At 42.4% G+C, this 15957-nt stretch overlaps 1 protein-coding gene across 1 annotated transcript in view; it reads right to left on the bottom strand.

Moving 5' to 3' along the window:
- SLC25A26 (solute carrier family 25 member 26) overlaps nt 1-15957 on the bottom strand; it is an 84411-nt gene that overhangs the window by 12754 nt on the left and 55700 nt on the right. The window contains exons 6-7 of the mRNA XM_083869752.1: nt 14165-14209; nt 2978-3047 (exon numbers count right to left, since the gene is read on the bottom strand). Of these exons, the coding sequence (XP_083725878.1) occupies nt 2978-3047; nt 14165-14209 (115 nt within the window). The remainder of the gene's footprint in view (nt 1-2977; nt 3048-14164; nt 14210-15957) is intronic.

The raw sequence follows: 15957 nt of genomic DNA, 5'->3' as shown, positions 1-15957 counted from the left end.
CAGGTATCACCTTTTCCCACTCCACAAATACTCCAAACATCTTTGTTAAGACATCAATGATGATGATAAAGCTGGACAAGGCCTTGAGGGATTAAATTATTAACAGATGACTCAGAGAGCATTCCAAATCTCTAATATTTGTGTTCATGCCTATTACATTTCCATAAAAAGCCCATGGATCACATACATCCATCTTAAATATGAGGGCTGAAACTGCTGCCATTTCACAGGCACTGGGGATGGAATTCAACAGATCGTTGCTCTTGGTTCTGTCTTCACCAAATAGTTATAACCAACTCATACAGACACACATGTGTGTGTGTGTGCCATAAAGGGAAGCTAAACAGGACTTTTCTTTCAGTTTCTTTCAGCTTATTACCCTGCCCCTCAGGACCTCTAACATATTTTTAGAAAGTATTGAATTCAAGCAAAGAACACAGGAGAAAAGCCTGTCTGTGTGACTTCATCATTCCACCACCACCGTGGTGGCATTTGACAGCATATCTGTGTGCAAAGGTTGTTTCTTGGATAACATTCTCCTTTTAAGGGTTCTAACACAATGATTTTAAATATTTCTATGCACACATCCATCTTGTTTTATTCCCAGGGTACTGGTGAGGTTTTAATTCTTTTGTTTTGGGATGGAAAGAAAGGGATAAAGAGTTTGGTCTTTTCTTCCCTCATCTGAAGCTACATGTAGGTAGTTAATAATTTTTAACTCTGGAATCCATTTTTCAGAATGAAGGAAATTCTTTTTCCATTGCCTCCCCTCAGTAAGAACACTAAGTATCTTCAGTGAAATACAATGGGTGCAGTACCAGAATAGATCAGTATCAGAATCAGCTTGTTCCATATCTCAGAGGGAGACAATGGAGACAGAGGGGCAAGTTCTGATCCAAAAAGAGTTCAACCTCCTGAGCTTTGAAGCAAGTTCTCAAAGGACACAGGAGAATGGAACATTACCATACTACTGGTGAAAAGGAAACAATAGGGAGACAAAGAACAGAGAAGGAACCAGGCTGGAGGAAGGGCAACCCAGAGAATATTTATCCTCACCAATTACAACAGGATCTACAAAATAAGACTCCAGCTCTGAAAACATTTGTGCTTGGGGAATAGAACCTAGGAAGGCAACCAGACTGAAGTGTCTCATCTACCACATGGACCTGGAAGTCTCTGTGCTGCTCCAGGACCTGGTGTCTCCTCCGACACAAAGTGTTGGTATCCCCAGCGTGTGCCAAAGGACAGTCAGCACATGTCCATGCACAGCTGTGCCTCTGGAAGCTCCTGCAAGATTTCTGCTAGACAAGGAGCAGACACTGCTGAACATCTATTAAACAGTAGCAAGTCCAAGCACAACAGGTCAGAATCAGGACATACAGAGAAGGAATTGGAGGCACAGGGCTAAATTTCCAACTGAGGCACCAAATTTGACCTCAGGAAATTACTCTGTAAGGCTTTGGGTAAATCAGATAACCTTTCCAGCTCTCTGAACATGCCTGAACATAGTTTTGGTATCAATCTAACTGTAAAGAAATCAACAGTGGTAAATTAATGATCCCCATCACACCTGCAGACATACAGATTGCATTTTAAAGCATTTTTAGTCTGTTATTTTGATTTGCTTCAAAACAAAAATGAACAATCTGCTTTACTGGCTCTTATTTTGTTTGCACTGATTGATGAAGTCGGTGCAAAATCCAACAGCAGGATATTATACAGAATAAAACTCCCTTCCCATCAGCATAAACAGAAAAGATACAGCTGGACAAGACGACAAGAGGTCACCTAAAATATTCCCTCGGCCCCAAAATGGAATCAGTTCTACCTAAACCATTCCCTCACTGCTCACACACCCGATCCACTTCACTCTGTGCAGCTACAGCCACTCTGCCTCCCCTCAGCTCTGAAGTTCCTGTGCCCTTCAAAATGAAGCCTCAGTCTCTGCTGGAATTCTGCTGCTATTAATACTTCACTTCCCCTAACAGAACTTTTTTTTAAAAAAATTACATACAATGTAATGGCTCTGATTTTGTAAATTATCAGAGAACAAGCTTTGCTTTTGATAATCTCTATTTCAAGAAATGCTATAATTTCTCTTTAAACAGGATTTATTTTTTCCACATATTCTGTTACTGGTTTGGAATCTTGAAATGTATTTTAGCTCCTTGGGGAAAAAGCTCTGGCTATCCATCCCTTTACTATTAATCTGTTTTTTCTGTTAAGACACTTGAATCTCTCCTCCCTCAAACTTGTCAGCTATACTGATGAGTCATTAATTGATTTTCTTTCCTTCCCTCTTTTTGTTTTCTTGGAAACAAGTACAGTAGGCTAAAATCAAGCAAGAAGCCTACTGAAGAATTCAATTAACTACTGGCTTGTTTGGTAATAAATAGCGCAGTATTGTATTCTGCCACTCTTTATTCTTGCTGTAGTGTCTGGAGATTGCCCAGATGTTTCATCCTCTGGGCTTTTTTTGCTGCGGAAGGCTTTTGCCTCCAGGCTGAGCAGTGCTGGCCCTCTGCTCTCCTGCCTCCAGTTAATCTACGTGGCTGTCAGAGCTGTCACAGGAATGGTGAATCACGGCCTCTGCAATCACTTCAGCCCCTGGGGAGGTGCTCGGAGCGAACAGCTGCACAAACCCCCACCCAAAAGAAGTTTCTCCTGCATGAGGATTTTACAAATCAACTTTGAAATAATCACAAAGCCTGACTGACAGGCCTGCAGTTTTTAAATAACAGAAATTTGTCAAAAACAAATTGGTTGTCTTTCAAACAGACACCCTGGTTAAGTCTTTTTTTTTTCTTCTTCTTCTCTTTCCTTTGCTGACTTTCCTACTTCCAAACAACAACTGGATCCGTTTTCTTCTAAACAAACTTGAATTACAAAGGAATGTTGTTCTGCTATACTTAATAGATTTGCACATTTTTCCCTTTCTTCTTTAGTCTTTCCCAGTATAACATATAATCCTTTGCACCTGCAAAAGCTCCACAGACTGCTGACTGCCAAGAATCCACCACGTGACCCTGCTTCCATGACCAGAGATCCTGTGTTTAAAGAGAAAGGAAAATAAAAAGTTATTAAATGTTTGAATCTATCTGATCCCCATGTGAGTTAACTCTGAGGATGGGAACTTAAGTGAAAAGCTATTTTTGTGGCATTTTTGAGTGATGTAATAAGTGATTTTTCCCAAGGAACTTGTGTACTTGAACAAGCAGATGGAGTGAGAAAGACGTCTGGAACTGAGGAGGGCTTGAAGCAAATTGCTTTCAGGGAATTCATATGTATGTATTTAAGCCTGTGGCCATGCAACTTTGCAAATATTTTCTGAATTTATTTTGTTTTTGGCAGATAAAACAGCACAAAGCAAAACACTGAGCGGGAGGGCGGCACACAAGAACCAATATCAGCTCAGCCCAGATGTACCAAAGGCTCCCATTCAAAACTAACAACTCCTATTTCCACCAGATACTATTTTCTGGCCTATTTTCTCCCCTACATTTCTTAAACCAACCCTTCCCCTCACACTCCCCCAAAAAACCCCATCATTAAGAAATTACTCTTATCACTCCCATTATATCCCAAAGCAGGTGTGTCTCTGTTTTTCACTTGGCGTCATTAGGGACCACACACCCTCCTCTTCATGGCTTCCATCCATTAACTCACAGCAGCATTTAAACACACACATTTAAATCCCCAACAAGAACAGTGTCTTCCAAAACCACCTCTCAAGTCACATCAACACCATTTGATGAGCTGGGTCAGTATAAGCAGCAAAGGCCAGTGTCTGCTGGGAGGGGTTTGCCATGGCAGCAAACACAGCCACTGTGTTCTCCCCTCCCTCACCCTGCTCCATCAGCCCTTTCTCATCTACTGGAACATCTCACATTGGAAGCACTCTGGAGGAGAGATTTCTGGTTTACAATGAGAGGATCAGCACTGAGGAAAAAGGGATGGGATCCACAGCCCTTCTGGGGCCCACCGCAGAGAAATCAGCAATTTTATTTTACAGCTGTGGCATTCTCCTTCTTTTTAAAGTCATATTACTTCTGTGCTGTAAAATTTTCTTGAAAGCAACTGGATAGCAGAGCTGGGCTGAGATTATTGCTCTTGGGCTCCTGGTCTGCAGTACAGCCACTTTCCACTGGAGCAGGAGAACTCTGCTCTCGTTTGCTGACTCTTCATTTAGCATGCTGTCCTCGTGACTCGCTTCTTCCAGCTTGGCTGGTGGTTATATTTCAGTTGAATGTTTTAAAAATCAAACTGTTCAAGCAACAATGGCCAGCCACAATGTTGTTTGGTTCCCTGCCACAGCTAAATAGCTGCAGCTCTGCTGTAGGAAAGCACTCAAGGGGTTCCAGCCTCTCTAATGCTGGCCATTCTTTTCCTGGTGTTTTCAGTATGGGCTGCTATTCTGCCGTCACCCACAGCAGAAACTGATTTTCATCTCATAAATAAATAAATCGAGATTCATGATTCTTCAAAACCATAATATGCTTTTCTGGAATAACTTACAGTCTTTGTACACATAGTTCTCTTGCAACTCAGTCCTGATGGAAGAAGGACACATTCCCTTAGACATACTACCCTCCAGAGTATCTGGGTGCTGTCAAAAGCATAAATCCCACCTTCAGCACCCATCTGCAAAACACTTCAGGTACTTAAGAAACCTCAAATTGAAAGTCAGGGTTTAAAAACTGAGCTGCTGGAGCCACAGCTTTTTTTTTTAGATAAAAACAGAATTATTGTATTTTTTCATTAAATGTTCTCCAAACGGGGGATTTTCTGTCTAACACCCTGATCTGTGTACATCTACAGCTAAACCCAAGAACTCAGAGCAGTTACTGCTGCCATGTAAAAATGAGCTGTGGAAGAGCTGCTGGAGGACTAAGAGGAAAACCAGCCCATTAATACAGATGTTCATGGCTTTGCCAGAAGCCCAGCCTATTCTCAGTCATGATGGGGTTTTATGTTAATGTCATTGTCCGAAGAAGAAGGAAAAGGCCATTCTGATTTCTTGGCATGTAGCTGTAAAATCTAGTTTCTGATAAAGCCTGGCTGCCCAGTGCAGCTCTGCACTAAGAGCCTCTGCCAAGCAAGGCAAACAGGGATGAATTCCCATCCATTACGCCTGCAAATTGACAACAGGTATTTGCAACAGTCATGCAACATGGAAAATGGTTTAAAAGGGTGGAGCCAGGAACAGTTCAATTAAATTAGGGAAAAGGAGAATTGAGGCTGGAGAACAGGAAGCAAATTCCCCAACAGTGAGGTCTACTGAACGGCGGAGCCAGCCTCCCCAGGGAGGAGAGGAAAGCCCTCTCCTTTGAGTCATTTAAAAATAGATTGGAGAAGGCACTCAACACTGTACTGTGGGGAATAATCCTGCGCTGGCAAGGGCAGGATGAGATGACTTCATGTGTTTCTTTCCATCTCCAATTTCGGTGATTCACCCAGAGCTCCAAACCTGAACATGCAGAAGAGCAAGAGGGAAGCAGGGCACGAGGACATGATCCTGGAGGAGGCCAAGAGGAACAAGTGTCACAGGGCCAAGAGGACCAGCAGGACTCTGGTCCAAATTCTTTCTAACCACACGATGCTGTGGGCCAGGATGACGTGCTGGAGGTCACACATGTTTCCTCTCATAGCCCATGGACCAACTAATTGACAGGGTTTTGTAGTAAATCAGGCCTGTAAGGTCTTCAAAAACACTCAGCCTTTGAACAGGTTTTTATCCCATTAAGACAGGGAAAAAGCACAGAAGGTGTTACGGATTTGTAGATTACTATAAAGCCAGGGCCTTGTTCCTGGAAAGAAACATAGGATCCTCTCCCCAAAACACTGATTTTGAACAAAATTGCTGGTTATTGCAGTGATACAGTGCTTAGAGCACACTACCATCCCAGATGCTGCACAGAAGCAGAAGAGCCTTCCATTCATGGGGATAATGGTGAGCGCTCAGGTCAGGCAGAGCTCAGTGCCCAAGGGGCACAGCTCAGAGGCTCCAAAAACAGGCAGAAGTGCCCATATAATGCCTGCAGAAGCCTCAATGACACCGCTCTCTCTCCACATGCTCCTGCCACATGAAACATAACCCAGGAATTATGAGCAACATGACTGCAGCAACTGGTTCAGGCTGGGTTCCCCACCACCATCACCAAAAAGGCTTCTACCTGCTCACACCAGGCTCCTGCAGCAGAAGGCTGCAGGGGATAACCTGACTTTTCCAGGGCAATGCCCATTCCCACTAGCATTCCCAGCCTAAGGAAAGCAAAATGACAAGGAGCACATTACATGAAAGCGGCCTCCATGCCAAGCCTGTGTCATGTGTATTCTATTAAGCTGAAGGCTGAATAGAAGACTTTGTTTTCCACTTCAAAGGACCCCATCCCAATCTCTTTCTCTCTTCCCTTATGAATAACAAATTGGAAATAAATCTTCTGGCTGAAGTGCATGGAAACTCATACAGTTGGGGCCCTCTGCAGCTTCCCAGCTCAATCACATGGTAATTTTTTTTGTAAACACTTTTCTGTGATATATATGTAAATCTTGCTGTGCATTGCTGCACCATGTAAAGCAATACAGCGGGTGTGGCCTCAGGGGATGGGACCCAGCGGGAAGCCTGGCTGCATATTTCCAATTATTCACAGGGATAATGTTCACAGAGAAGGGTCAAGTTTTATACGTGGGCACAGCCCTACTTTTCTTCCTAAAGATCCCATTTCATCCTGCTCCATAGGGCCAGTATCCCCTAACTCTCATCACAAACGTTATTTTGCTCTTTTGATACTGAGAAAACAAGGACACCCCATTTTGTTGGGCAGAGGGAGCACTGGAAAAGTCACCCTCAAGATATACCAAAGGCCCTTCAATCTAAAAACAAACAAAAAAGGAAAGTATTACCTCTGCTTTTACTGAGGGGAAATATTTGATGCTCACAAATATGGACTCCTCAGTGCTGAGGACACCTGGCCTCCAGATGGCCAATAACCTTTGACCAGTGCACACAACTCTTACCTGTGCATGCCTGTCACCTTTGCCACACATTTATTTTTAAAATCTGTGGCAAAAATCAGCTGTCAGCTTTGTGTTTTAAACACAGCCAGGTCATGGTCTATATTCAGGACATCTAAGCTTTGGTAATCCAGGAAAATGCAATACTCACACATCTCTCACACCTGATGATCAGCCCAACACCACCAATGCTGCAGGAGGCATTGCAGAGAATAAGACAACTCTGCCTTGGCCTTGCTATTCTTCAAGCCAGCAGAATTCATGGCATACACTACACTTGAGGCCTGCAGCTGAATAAATATTACAATTCACTCCAATGATAAGTATCTATAGCATCTCTGTGTACCCCTCTGTTCACAACAGTGTTCAACTTCACGATAACAAGGGAGAAAAAAATCAGTAGAAATGAATCACATGGATCTGTGTGCATGTGAGGTCCTGCAGACTGAGGAAAGAAAAGCAATTTTCACGTCTGCCTTTCCTACTGGGGATTTTATTCACAACGTGGCATTCTGCATGGCTGACCCTTACAGATCCATGGCACATTAGCTACAGGAGAAGCAAAAAATTCACAAGTTGATTGCAGTTTCTATACATAAAGTCAACATGGAGCAAAGAGCCAAATGTCCTCCTCAGTGGATTTTTATGTGCATATGTGCAGCATATGGACAAGTACATGTGTATATTATCTTGCAGGAAACATGCAAGACCAAACATGGGAAAAATTCAATGATCTAAGTTCACTGTTGACATAAATGCTGAGACTCCATTTTGCACTAATGGAGTTGTGCTCACTTATGCCAGTACTGAATTCAGTCCTAGAATTAAACCCACCCAAATCCTAGATAAATTGAAAGAGAACAAAAGTTGGCCTATATGCAAGAGCATATTTTTCATGTTAAAAGCATTTCATTCCCTTTTTCTGCCCATATAATACTGCATTGATGTCTGTGACCCATTTGGATGTAAATCAAAATGGATGTGCTAAAAGCCTGGTTAAAGGAAATGTTCTTCGAAACAGTGTTCCCATGGCAAGGCAGAACAGCTACACTCAGTTTCCATGGCACAAAGGGACACACAGGGAGGGAAAATGCACTTTTGAAAAATCACTTTAAAGCCAGCAGAGTTTTTCTTGAGCACCTGCACTGCTCTTACCTAATAGATCTGTGCTTCGTAGGTGTGTGTGAATAAATTATGTGGAAGAATTACATAAATCTGCTAAGATTCTTCAGCAAATAACCAGTGTCCAAATCAAATCTTCGATATTCAAACATCCCCAGATGTCACTGGCAAGCTTAGCAACTTCTGGAGAACCTCTTGTGGCCTGGGCATGACCAAGAGCATCACAATCTGGCTCTGTATCTGCAGGCTGTGTGAGCCTCTTTTCCTCTGGTCTGTTTAAATGCTGTATTGATGATCCAAGGCCATCTGACTTTTCCCAAACGTGCCTGCAGTGCTGTGAGCAAGGGTTGCATTTGTTTCTCTCCCTTTGGTGCAGATGGTGTGCAGCATTCCTTGGGCTGTGCCCCAGGACGGCGTGAATGACACTTATTGTGGCAGCAATAAAGCCAGGGCTGTTTGCTCAACAGCTGTTGGGTGCATTGTTCCTTTGTGAGAAAAATGCAGCCTCTCTGCTCATGGCATGGACACGCTACATCCCACCCCCAACGCCCCTGCAAAGCTGTTTTCCTGATTCAGCACCTAAGCAAATGGCAGACAGTGTTATTTAACCATTAGGATTTAATCCCAAAATCAGCCCAACCGTTACTCCGAGAGGGAGGGAGGCATGGTAGAATACTTACTGCACTGCCTGCGAGGAAATGGCTTTAAAGCTGGGCCTGGGTTTCATTTACTCTTGACTTATGTGCAGCTGAGCACAGAGGAAAGAAATACTAGACTGCTTCTCCAGGAAAAAAGGAAAATGGTCACCTACCTGTAGAGCAGGGAAAGAGCCATTTAAGGCCCAGTTTGGCTACATGCCTCTATTTTCTACTTGCCCTGTTAAGCAGCAACAGAGCCGACTGTAAATTTTAGGAGGGAAATAGCATGTGGTTTATTGATTCAATGGTGGAGTTATAAACATGTATTACTGCTGAGAACCCCAGCTGCCTGGGCAGAAGTATTCTGTAAACTTTTCATTCTTAGTAACTTTAAAAATCAGGTGCAATGAGCTTCAACCAAGGTTGGAGTCTTCACTCTCCACAGAAAGCCATCAAGCAGTCTTTGGTGCAAGCTTCAAGATGTATCTCAATATCTATCTGCACTGATGGCCAAGAGCAAGGCTGAGCCCACCCTAAAACCAGTTCACACCCTACACTGCCAATCCCAGACCCAAGAAGCTGAGCTCTCTGGACAAGGGAACCAAAAGAACCAAGGAAATGAGCACATGCCATTGCCCTCTAGATCTAGGCTCAGTTCACCAGCACATTCCCCTCAACACAAGTGCCTCGTGCCTACAGTGACAGCTGCACCTGAACAGGAAACAAAGGACCTAAGTCCAATCCCAAACCTGCTCTCCATCATGTGGGCAAAAACCAGCTCAGAACCAACCCATGGAACTCCTGTTCTGACCCAACCAGTTTTCTGATCCTGCTCAGCCTCACAGGGAAATAGCTGGACTCTACCCATTCTCCTTTTGTATAACATCCAAGGAAATTATTTTATTGCTAAAACCAGTGACAAAAGAACTTGTGGGCTCACTAGATCTGAAGCAGGTCTAAGACGTCTAAATTCTGCTCAGCACTGAGACAAAGAAGGAAATCCTGGCCCTGCTGAGTGCCAGAAGAGTCAGACATCACCTTGAGCACGGTCAGTTGAAGATTTTTATTTTTCTTTGAAACTCCTGGGCCAGCAGAGCAGCACAGTGTGTGCCAGCTCTCCCAGAGAGGCTGGTTTTGTAGGGGCAGGACTGGCTGACCCTGATGTTCCACAGCCTTAGCAATGTCTAAGTGTCTCATCTTAAGACTCAGACCTATCTGATGAAAAAGACAAAAAGGTTTCCAGGACAGTAGGTTTGTTTTCCTTAAAAAAGTCCTCCAACTAAACAAACAAAAACCCCTTGTTTTTCAAGTCAACTCATTTGAGCCCTGTGTCCTCCTGTCCCGCCTGCTCCTTCCCTCCTCGCTGGCTACCAAAGCCTTTTCTCCAGACATACAATACATTTGGTCTATAAAGAGACCATTCTCCCTGTACAGCTGCATTTGAGTAACTCTCAGAGGCTCTGAAGCGCAGCCAACAAGCAGAAATATAAAACCCAAGAGGACTGAGTCTTGTTTCACCTGAGAAGGGTTTATCTTACACACAGCACTGTTCTCTGAGGGATCTGACCATTTCCAATGAGCCTTAAGAAACAGGCATTTTTGACAAGATGTTTCTGAACTCAAACCTAACCAGAGTGTCTTGCTTTTCTGTAGGGTTTTAAAATGCTATTTTATTGAAAACAAACAAACAAACAAACAAACCAAAACAAAAACAAAAACAACAAAAAAAAAAAACACAAAAAAAAAAAAAAAAAAAAAAAACAAAAAAAAAAAAACCACAACCACAACACCTGATGACGTGTATTTCTGTAATACCTCCCCAGCAGAAATGAAACTTGTCTTTTTGTCTCAGTTCAAAAAGAGAAGGATTAAAACATGAAACAAATGATAAATCACTTATGTGCTGCTGGTAGGAACTCAGATATGATGATTATAAATGCTGGATAAAATGTCTGAAGAGAAGAGAATAAAAGCTAAGACAGAAGGGCTGGGCTCCACAGGGGCACAGTCCTCTGAGCAGAGACTGCACAGCCCTGGCAGCAGGGTGAACACAGGAGCAGCACCAGGCTCTGTGTAACCCACAACAATTTCATGCCAAATACACAGCCCACAATGTGAAATTCCCACAGTAAGGAACACACATATAGTATTTCCAAAGCAACTTACTGAGGCACCCTGGAAATTCCAGGGCAGCATACAAGGGGACTGTATCTTACAACATTAATTCCAAAACCTGAACTAATAGGGAAGGCTGTGTGCTTGGCTGGTATTTGGGAAGCACACCACATCTATGTTCTGTTGCCTTTCTTCAGGGCCACCTGGCTTTGAGATGGGATCAAAAGCATTAACCCCATATAAAAGAACCTAAACTTGATCAAACTGCCACAGTAATATTCAACCATGGTGCTCTTTTGAGGGTTGGTGTAGCAGAAAGTAAATAAAATTTGTAACATCCTTTCTTTCCCTGAACTCTGAGAAGAACTCAAAACTGTTTTAACCGTAAGGCTTAGACTAAAGAGACAGAAAAGAGCTACACTAACTCACCCTAGTTGGGAATTACAACATCCTGAAATCTCATGCACCATAGCAGTTTCTTTCTCTCTTTTTTTTTGTTTATAGCAATAATCTGTGCCTCAAACAAAATAAGGAAAAATGGAGAATTGGGAAGAGAAAGGACATCAGGCACACCTTACAGCAGTGGATGCTACCTAAATTTAAAAAAAAAAAAAAAAAAAAAAAAAAGGAAGAAAAAAATACTTGGTTTAATTAAAAAGCACCATAATTTCTTTACTGTTGTTTCTTGGGTCATTGTGAACTAAGAAAGGAGTCTATTACCTGTTCTTAAATTGTGTGTTCACCTGAATCACTATCAGTAAGACTTGTATTTGAAGCAGTATCTGTTTCTTGCTAATTACTGCAATCCTCCCTTTGCCAGCACCCACAGCGAACGTAACCTTATAGTTCAGTAATCTATACAATGCTCTCTCTTCTTTTAACATAGCTCAGTGCATGGCATGCAAGTCTGCTCTCACAGGGGACAGCTGGTGCACATTCACAGACAGGAGAAAACTGTGTGTGTAACCTCTGTGACTAAAGCATAAGGAATAACCAGAGGAGCTTGGAGTAAAGCAGAGAGAGAAAATGGCATATAGAAACACACCATTTGCTACCTATTACAAGCCTTTATTAGGCTTCTTTAAGCTTAACACCCTGCTGCTGGCTGCAGTCAGCACATATCTGAAGGAAAAGGAAACATTCTTCTTACATGTGCCTCTCTGTCCTTTCACAGTGGAAAGGTTTTCCTCATTTTTATGATGATTAGCTTGCTCAGGGAATCATAAGGCTGAGTCTATGCTCCATCAGTTTATGTAACTGTGTACTAATGGTTTTGAAAATGACACAGCCACAGCACTTGTTCTGTTCTCCTCAGTGAGATGGCCCACACACATCACACAACTGCTCCCACAGTTACTCTCTCAAGTAATCCTATTAATACAGTGCAGAACAGTCCCTCAGGCATCATCTCAATAACTCTTTTCTGTTCAGGCTTTGTGCCATTTTTCTCTTGTCCTTTGCATTTCTATTTCTTTGTAATTACTGTCTGTTCGTGCTCCCTTGTGCCCATGAGGAGCCCTACACCCTCAGCCATATTCCCAGTGATGCTACTGGCCACATCCATCCTCTTGATGGGACCATAATGATTTTTGTCCTTTGTTATACTGTCAGGACAATTTTTTAAGAGCTTCCCTCAGATAAACAAAAAAGTACTCTGCTTTCACTGCCTGGCTTTGATATGACAAACCCTGAGCTCTCTCCCTGAGCTGAGCCAAAGTGACTCAGTATGCCAGACTGATCTTCGCAGTTTTTTACTCTTGAGTCCACATCAGAAGAATCTAATGCAACAGGTTTGTGGAACAAACTGACACAAGTTTTGTTTCTCTTCAGATCTGCACTGACCTCTTTAGATTAAACATGATGCCTCATCCTGAGTGACTCATTCCTGCAGTTAGCTAAATTCAAACTGTCTTCTTTAAAGCCTGCAATGTAAACAATACATTTTACTGTCACAGCTACGTGGACATTAGTTAAAACAACTTTACATTCTGCAAACAGCTACACAATGTTGCTGGTTTATGTGGTTTTGGCACGATCACCACACTTTTTCCCTTTAAGCATTGCCACCTCTTGCTCCCAAACACGGCTGCTGCACTAACCATTAGCAGGTTGGGCCACTGCTGTAGAGTTTACAGAAAGCCATTCCTGGACACTGGCAGGGAAACAGATTCCTAATAAGGCAGCACAAACTTCCCTGTGCAGTGGGATGATACCCAGACCCCACAGCAGGCTGAGCTCATGAAGTACCTACAGAATTCTCCACCAACTCAGCTCAGTTCTGCAAAAGCTCTTGATGATTTTCATGTTCCTCCTGCCCGTGGATTCACCTTTAAATCAAACTCCCTGAAGCTTCCACATGCAAATATTCACACTGTGGGCTTGTCCCCCCATGCAGCCCCAGCTATAGACACACAGCAAGAGGACAAACTGTTGTTCCAAGCCAACACACAAGGACCAGTTTGGGTCTCTGTGCTGAGCTTACTCAGAAGTCCAGCACTCCTACCAAGCAAAAAGTTTCTCTCTCCAGTTCCTCTTTTATAAATATATTTTGCTACAATATTTTTAATGACCTGAAATAACTTTCTGTGCTTCCACCCCACGACCTCCAAGTACTTGAAAAACCCTTCCTTTCATCTTTTGCAGTGAGTTCAAGGAAATACAGAGGGATGGAGAAATTACGTCTTCAAATCCAACCCTCTACTCAAAAATCTAGATCCTGACTCTGACCATGGTAAACACAGCAACCAGCTGCTGGTGGGAGAGCAGCATATCATTCCAAACAACTGCGCTGTTAAAACATCATCCACTGACACCTTCTTTAAATGACCTTAAAATAAAGTACATGCAGCCAATCAAAATATCTTTTCAGTGATGTTTACAAAACCCAGGCTGAAATAGTTTTCTCATTCGCAGTTTCCTTTTACCATGGGTAGCAAAACATTTAAAAAATTAAAATAAAATTTAAAAAATAAAGAAATCACACAACACAAAGTGGTTACCACTCTTTTTAAGCAGTAAAAAAAGTTGGAGGTGAAGATAAAATTTGTGGCATCCTGGGAGTAAAATCTAGCCTGCATGCCACAGATCAGTGGTTAGATATTCCTTGGGTTTTTTTCAGATACTCAGGCATATGATATTCACATGCACAGGTAGGTTGGCACACAATTACTGATTCTTGAACATACTCATAATCACAATAATGGAGTTAGATAAGTTACCATGGAAAGCTTTTGCAAAACATATAACTTACATTTCCATCACTAAAGAGAACTTACCTTTAAAGACTCCCAGAGGGGAAACTGTACCAGAGAGAAAGGAATCTGGAGAGGTGAGAAAAAAAAAGAAAAAAAGAACAACATAATGTTACAAAAGTAAATTGGGTTAGCATGTTCCTCAACTGGCTAAATTAGGAACAGTTATTGTTCTCTCAGTGAACTGCAGCTTATTACACTTACAAATCTTTACGGACACTTTATGTATGCTGCCATTAAATGACTGGTTTCACTAAAGCAGTTTTACTTTGTTTATCACATTCCCTGCTGAGAGGTTAATGTATTGTTACCAGGGTGGCCTAGAAGAGCAATAAGCAGTGTGATCTAGTGCAGGGACATTCTTGGTTTGACAGTCAGCCAAGAAAGCTGTAAGGATGGTTCAAGAAACACGTTCCCAAGGCCAGGAACACAGCCTGGCAAAAAACATCTTCAGCAGTACAGACTCTCAGAGATGCTGAGCTGTTGTGCTGCTACCAGGGCTCTGCATTGGGCATCAGCTGCAAAAATGTTCCTGAACATATTCCCTGATCCCCCATGAACCAGCTCCAGAATTAAAAGCAAGATGTGAGGAGCTGCCACAACGCAACAAGAGAAGCTTGGTGGTTCTCTTCTTACTGCCTGTAACACAGGGTTCTTCTGACCAGCAACAGCCTGGATCTCTGCCTAGGCTCATTCCTGCATTTCCATGTCCTTCATAGATTTTGCCTTGATAGAAACCTCAACTCATCAGTCAGTTTTCACTGTAAATGCACTGAAAACACTTTGCCACAAGAGACATCACTTGTTAAGGTTGTGCCTTTTATTATATTTCTTCCTCTTCAAAGCCCTCCAATAAATTCTTCCTTGTCCTTCACCACTCAGAGAAGCCCTGTCTAAGACCTCTGGTACCAACTCTGTCTTTGCTATCTCCAGGATGAGTATCTGTCTCAAGATAGCTCAGAGAAAAGGGTCTCCAGGAAGGTATTGGCCTGTTCTAGGATCACCCTACAGCTGTATCTGCAGGTCTGCTTTGCCCCTTCCTAAACCTGCATTATCTCCTCCACTTTGTCAGTCAGTCAACCCCAGGCTCAAATCTTCCTCCAACTACCTATTTTCTTCTACTTTTATCTTCCTAATTTTCCCCTTTGTTGAGGCTGATTTGGCAGTTCATCTATCAAATTATTTAGTCTCAGAAAGCACTTACACATCTTTTACCATGAAAAGGAGTAGACACTCAAAATGGATCATGCTTATTTAATGCAGGTATCTTTGTTCTGAGCAATGTCAGGTTAAAAACGTTCACTAGAGATATGAATGGCTTATTAAACCCAAATTCAAGCTACACAAAGGAATCTGAACTGGAACATCCATTCAACATCATGGGAGTTAAAGAGTATTGTCTGCTTCCCTGTGCTGCAAGTAATGATTAATAAATGAGTCTATTAAGTTAATCTGCCAGGCAAAACTAAACTTGACAGACACCTGCCACAGAAAATTTGTTATCTATTCAGGCAGGAAATGGCAGTGAGAAGAAATCAATGTCACTGCTGTACATTGAGCTGACAAACTGAAATCTCAGAGGAAGTTTGTCATCTTGGAGAACGAGCAATATCCCTGGTGGCATCTCAGAGCCCCACAATAAAGGTCAGACATGGCTCTTATTTATCAGGGTCTTGAAACCCTAGTGTAGCAATTAAATTTCATTTTTAATACTGAGTGAAAAACCCCAGCTCTTTGACAGTAATTTCTAGTAATATATTTATGAGAAGATATATACACACCGACATGCTACTGCAGCAATGTTGAACTGAAATTAC

This window comes from Zosterops lateralis, assembly GCF_965231275.1.
Source record: "Zosterops lateralis genome assembly, chromosome: 11".
In the NCBI taxonomy this organism is placed as follows: Eukaryota; Metazoa; Chordata; class Aves; order Passeriformes; family Zosteropidae; genus Zosterops; species Zosterops lateralis.
The sequence above is the reverse complement of the archived record's forward strand: the minus strand, read 5'-3'. Positions and strand labels throughout refer to the sequence as shown.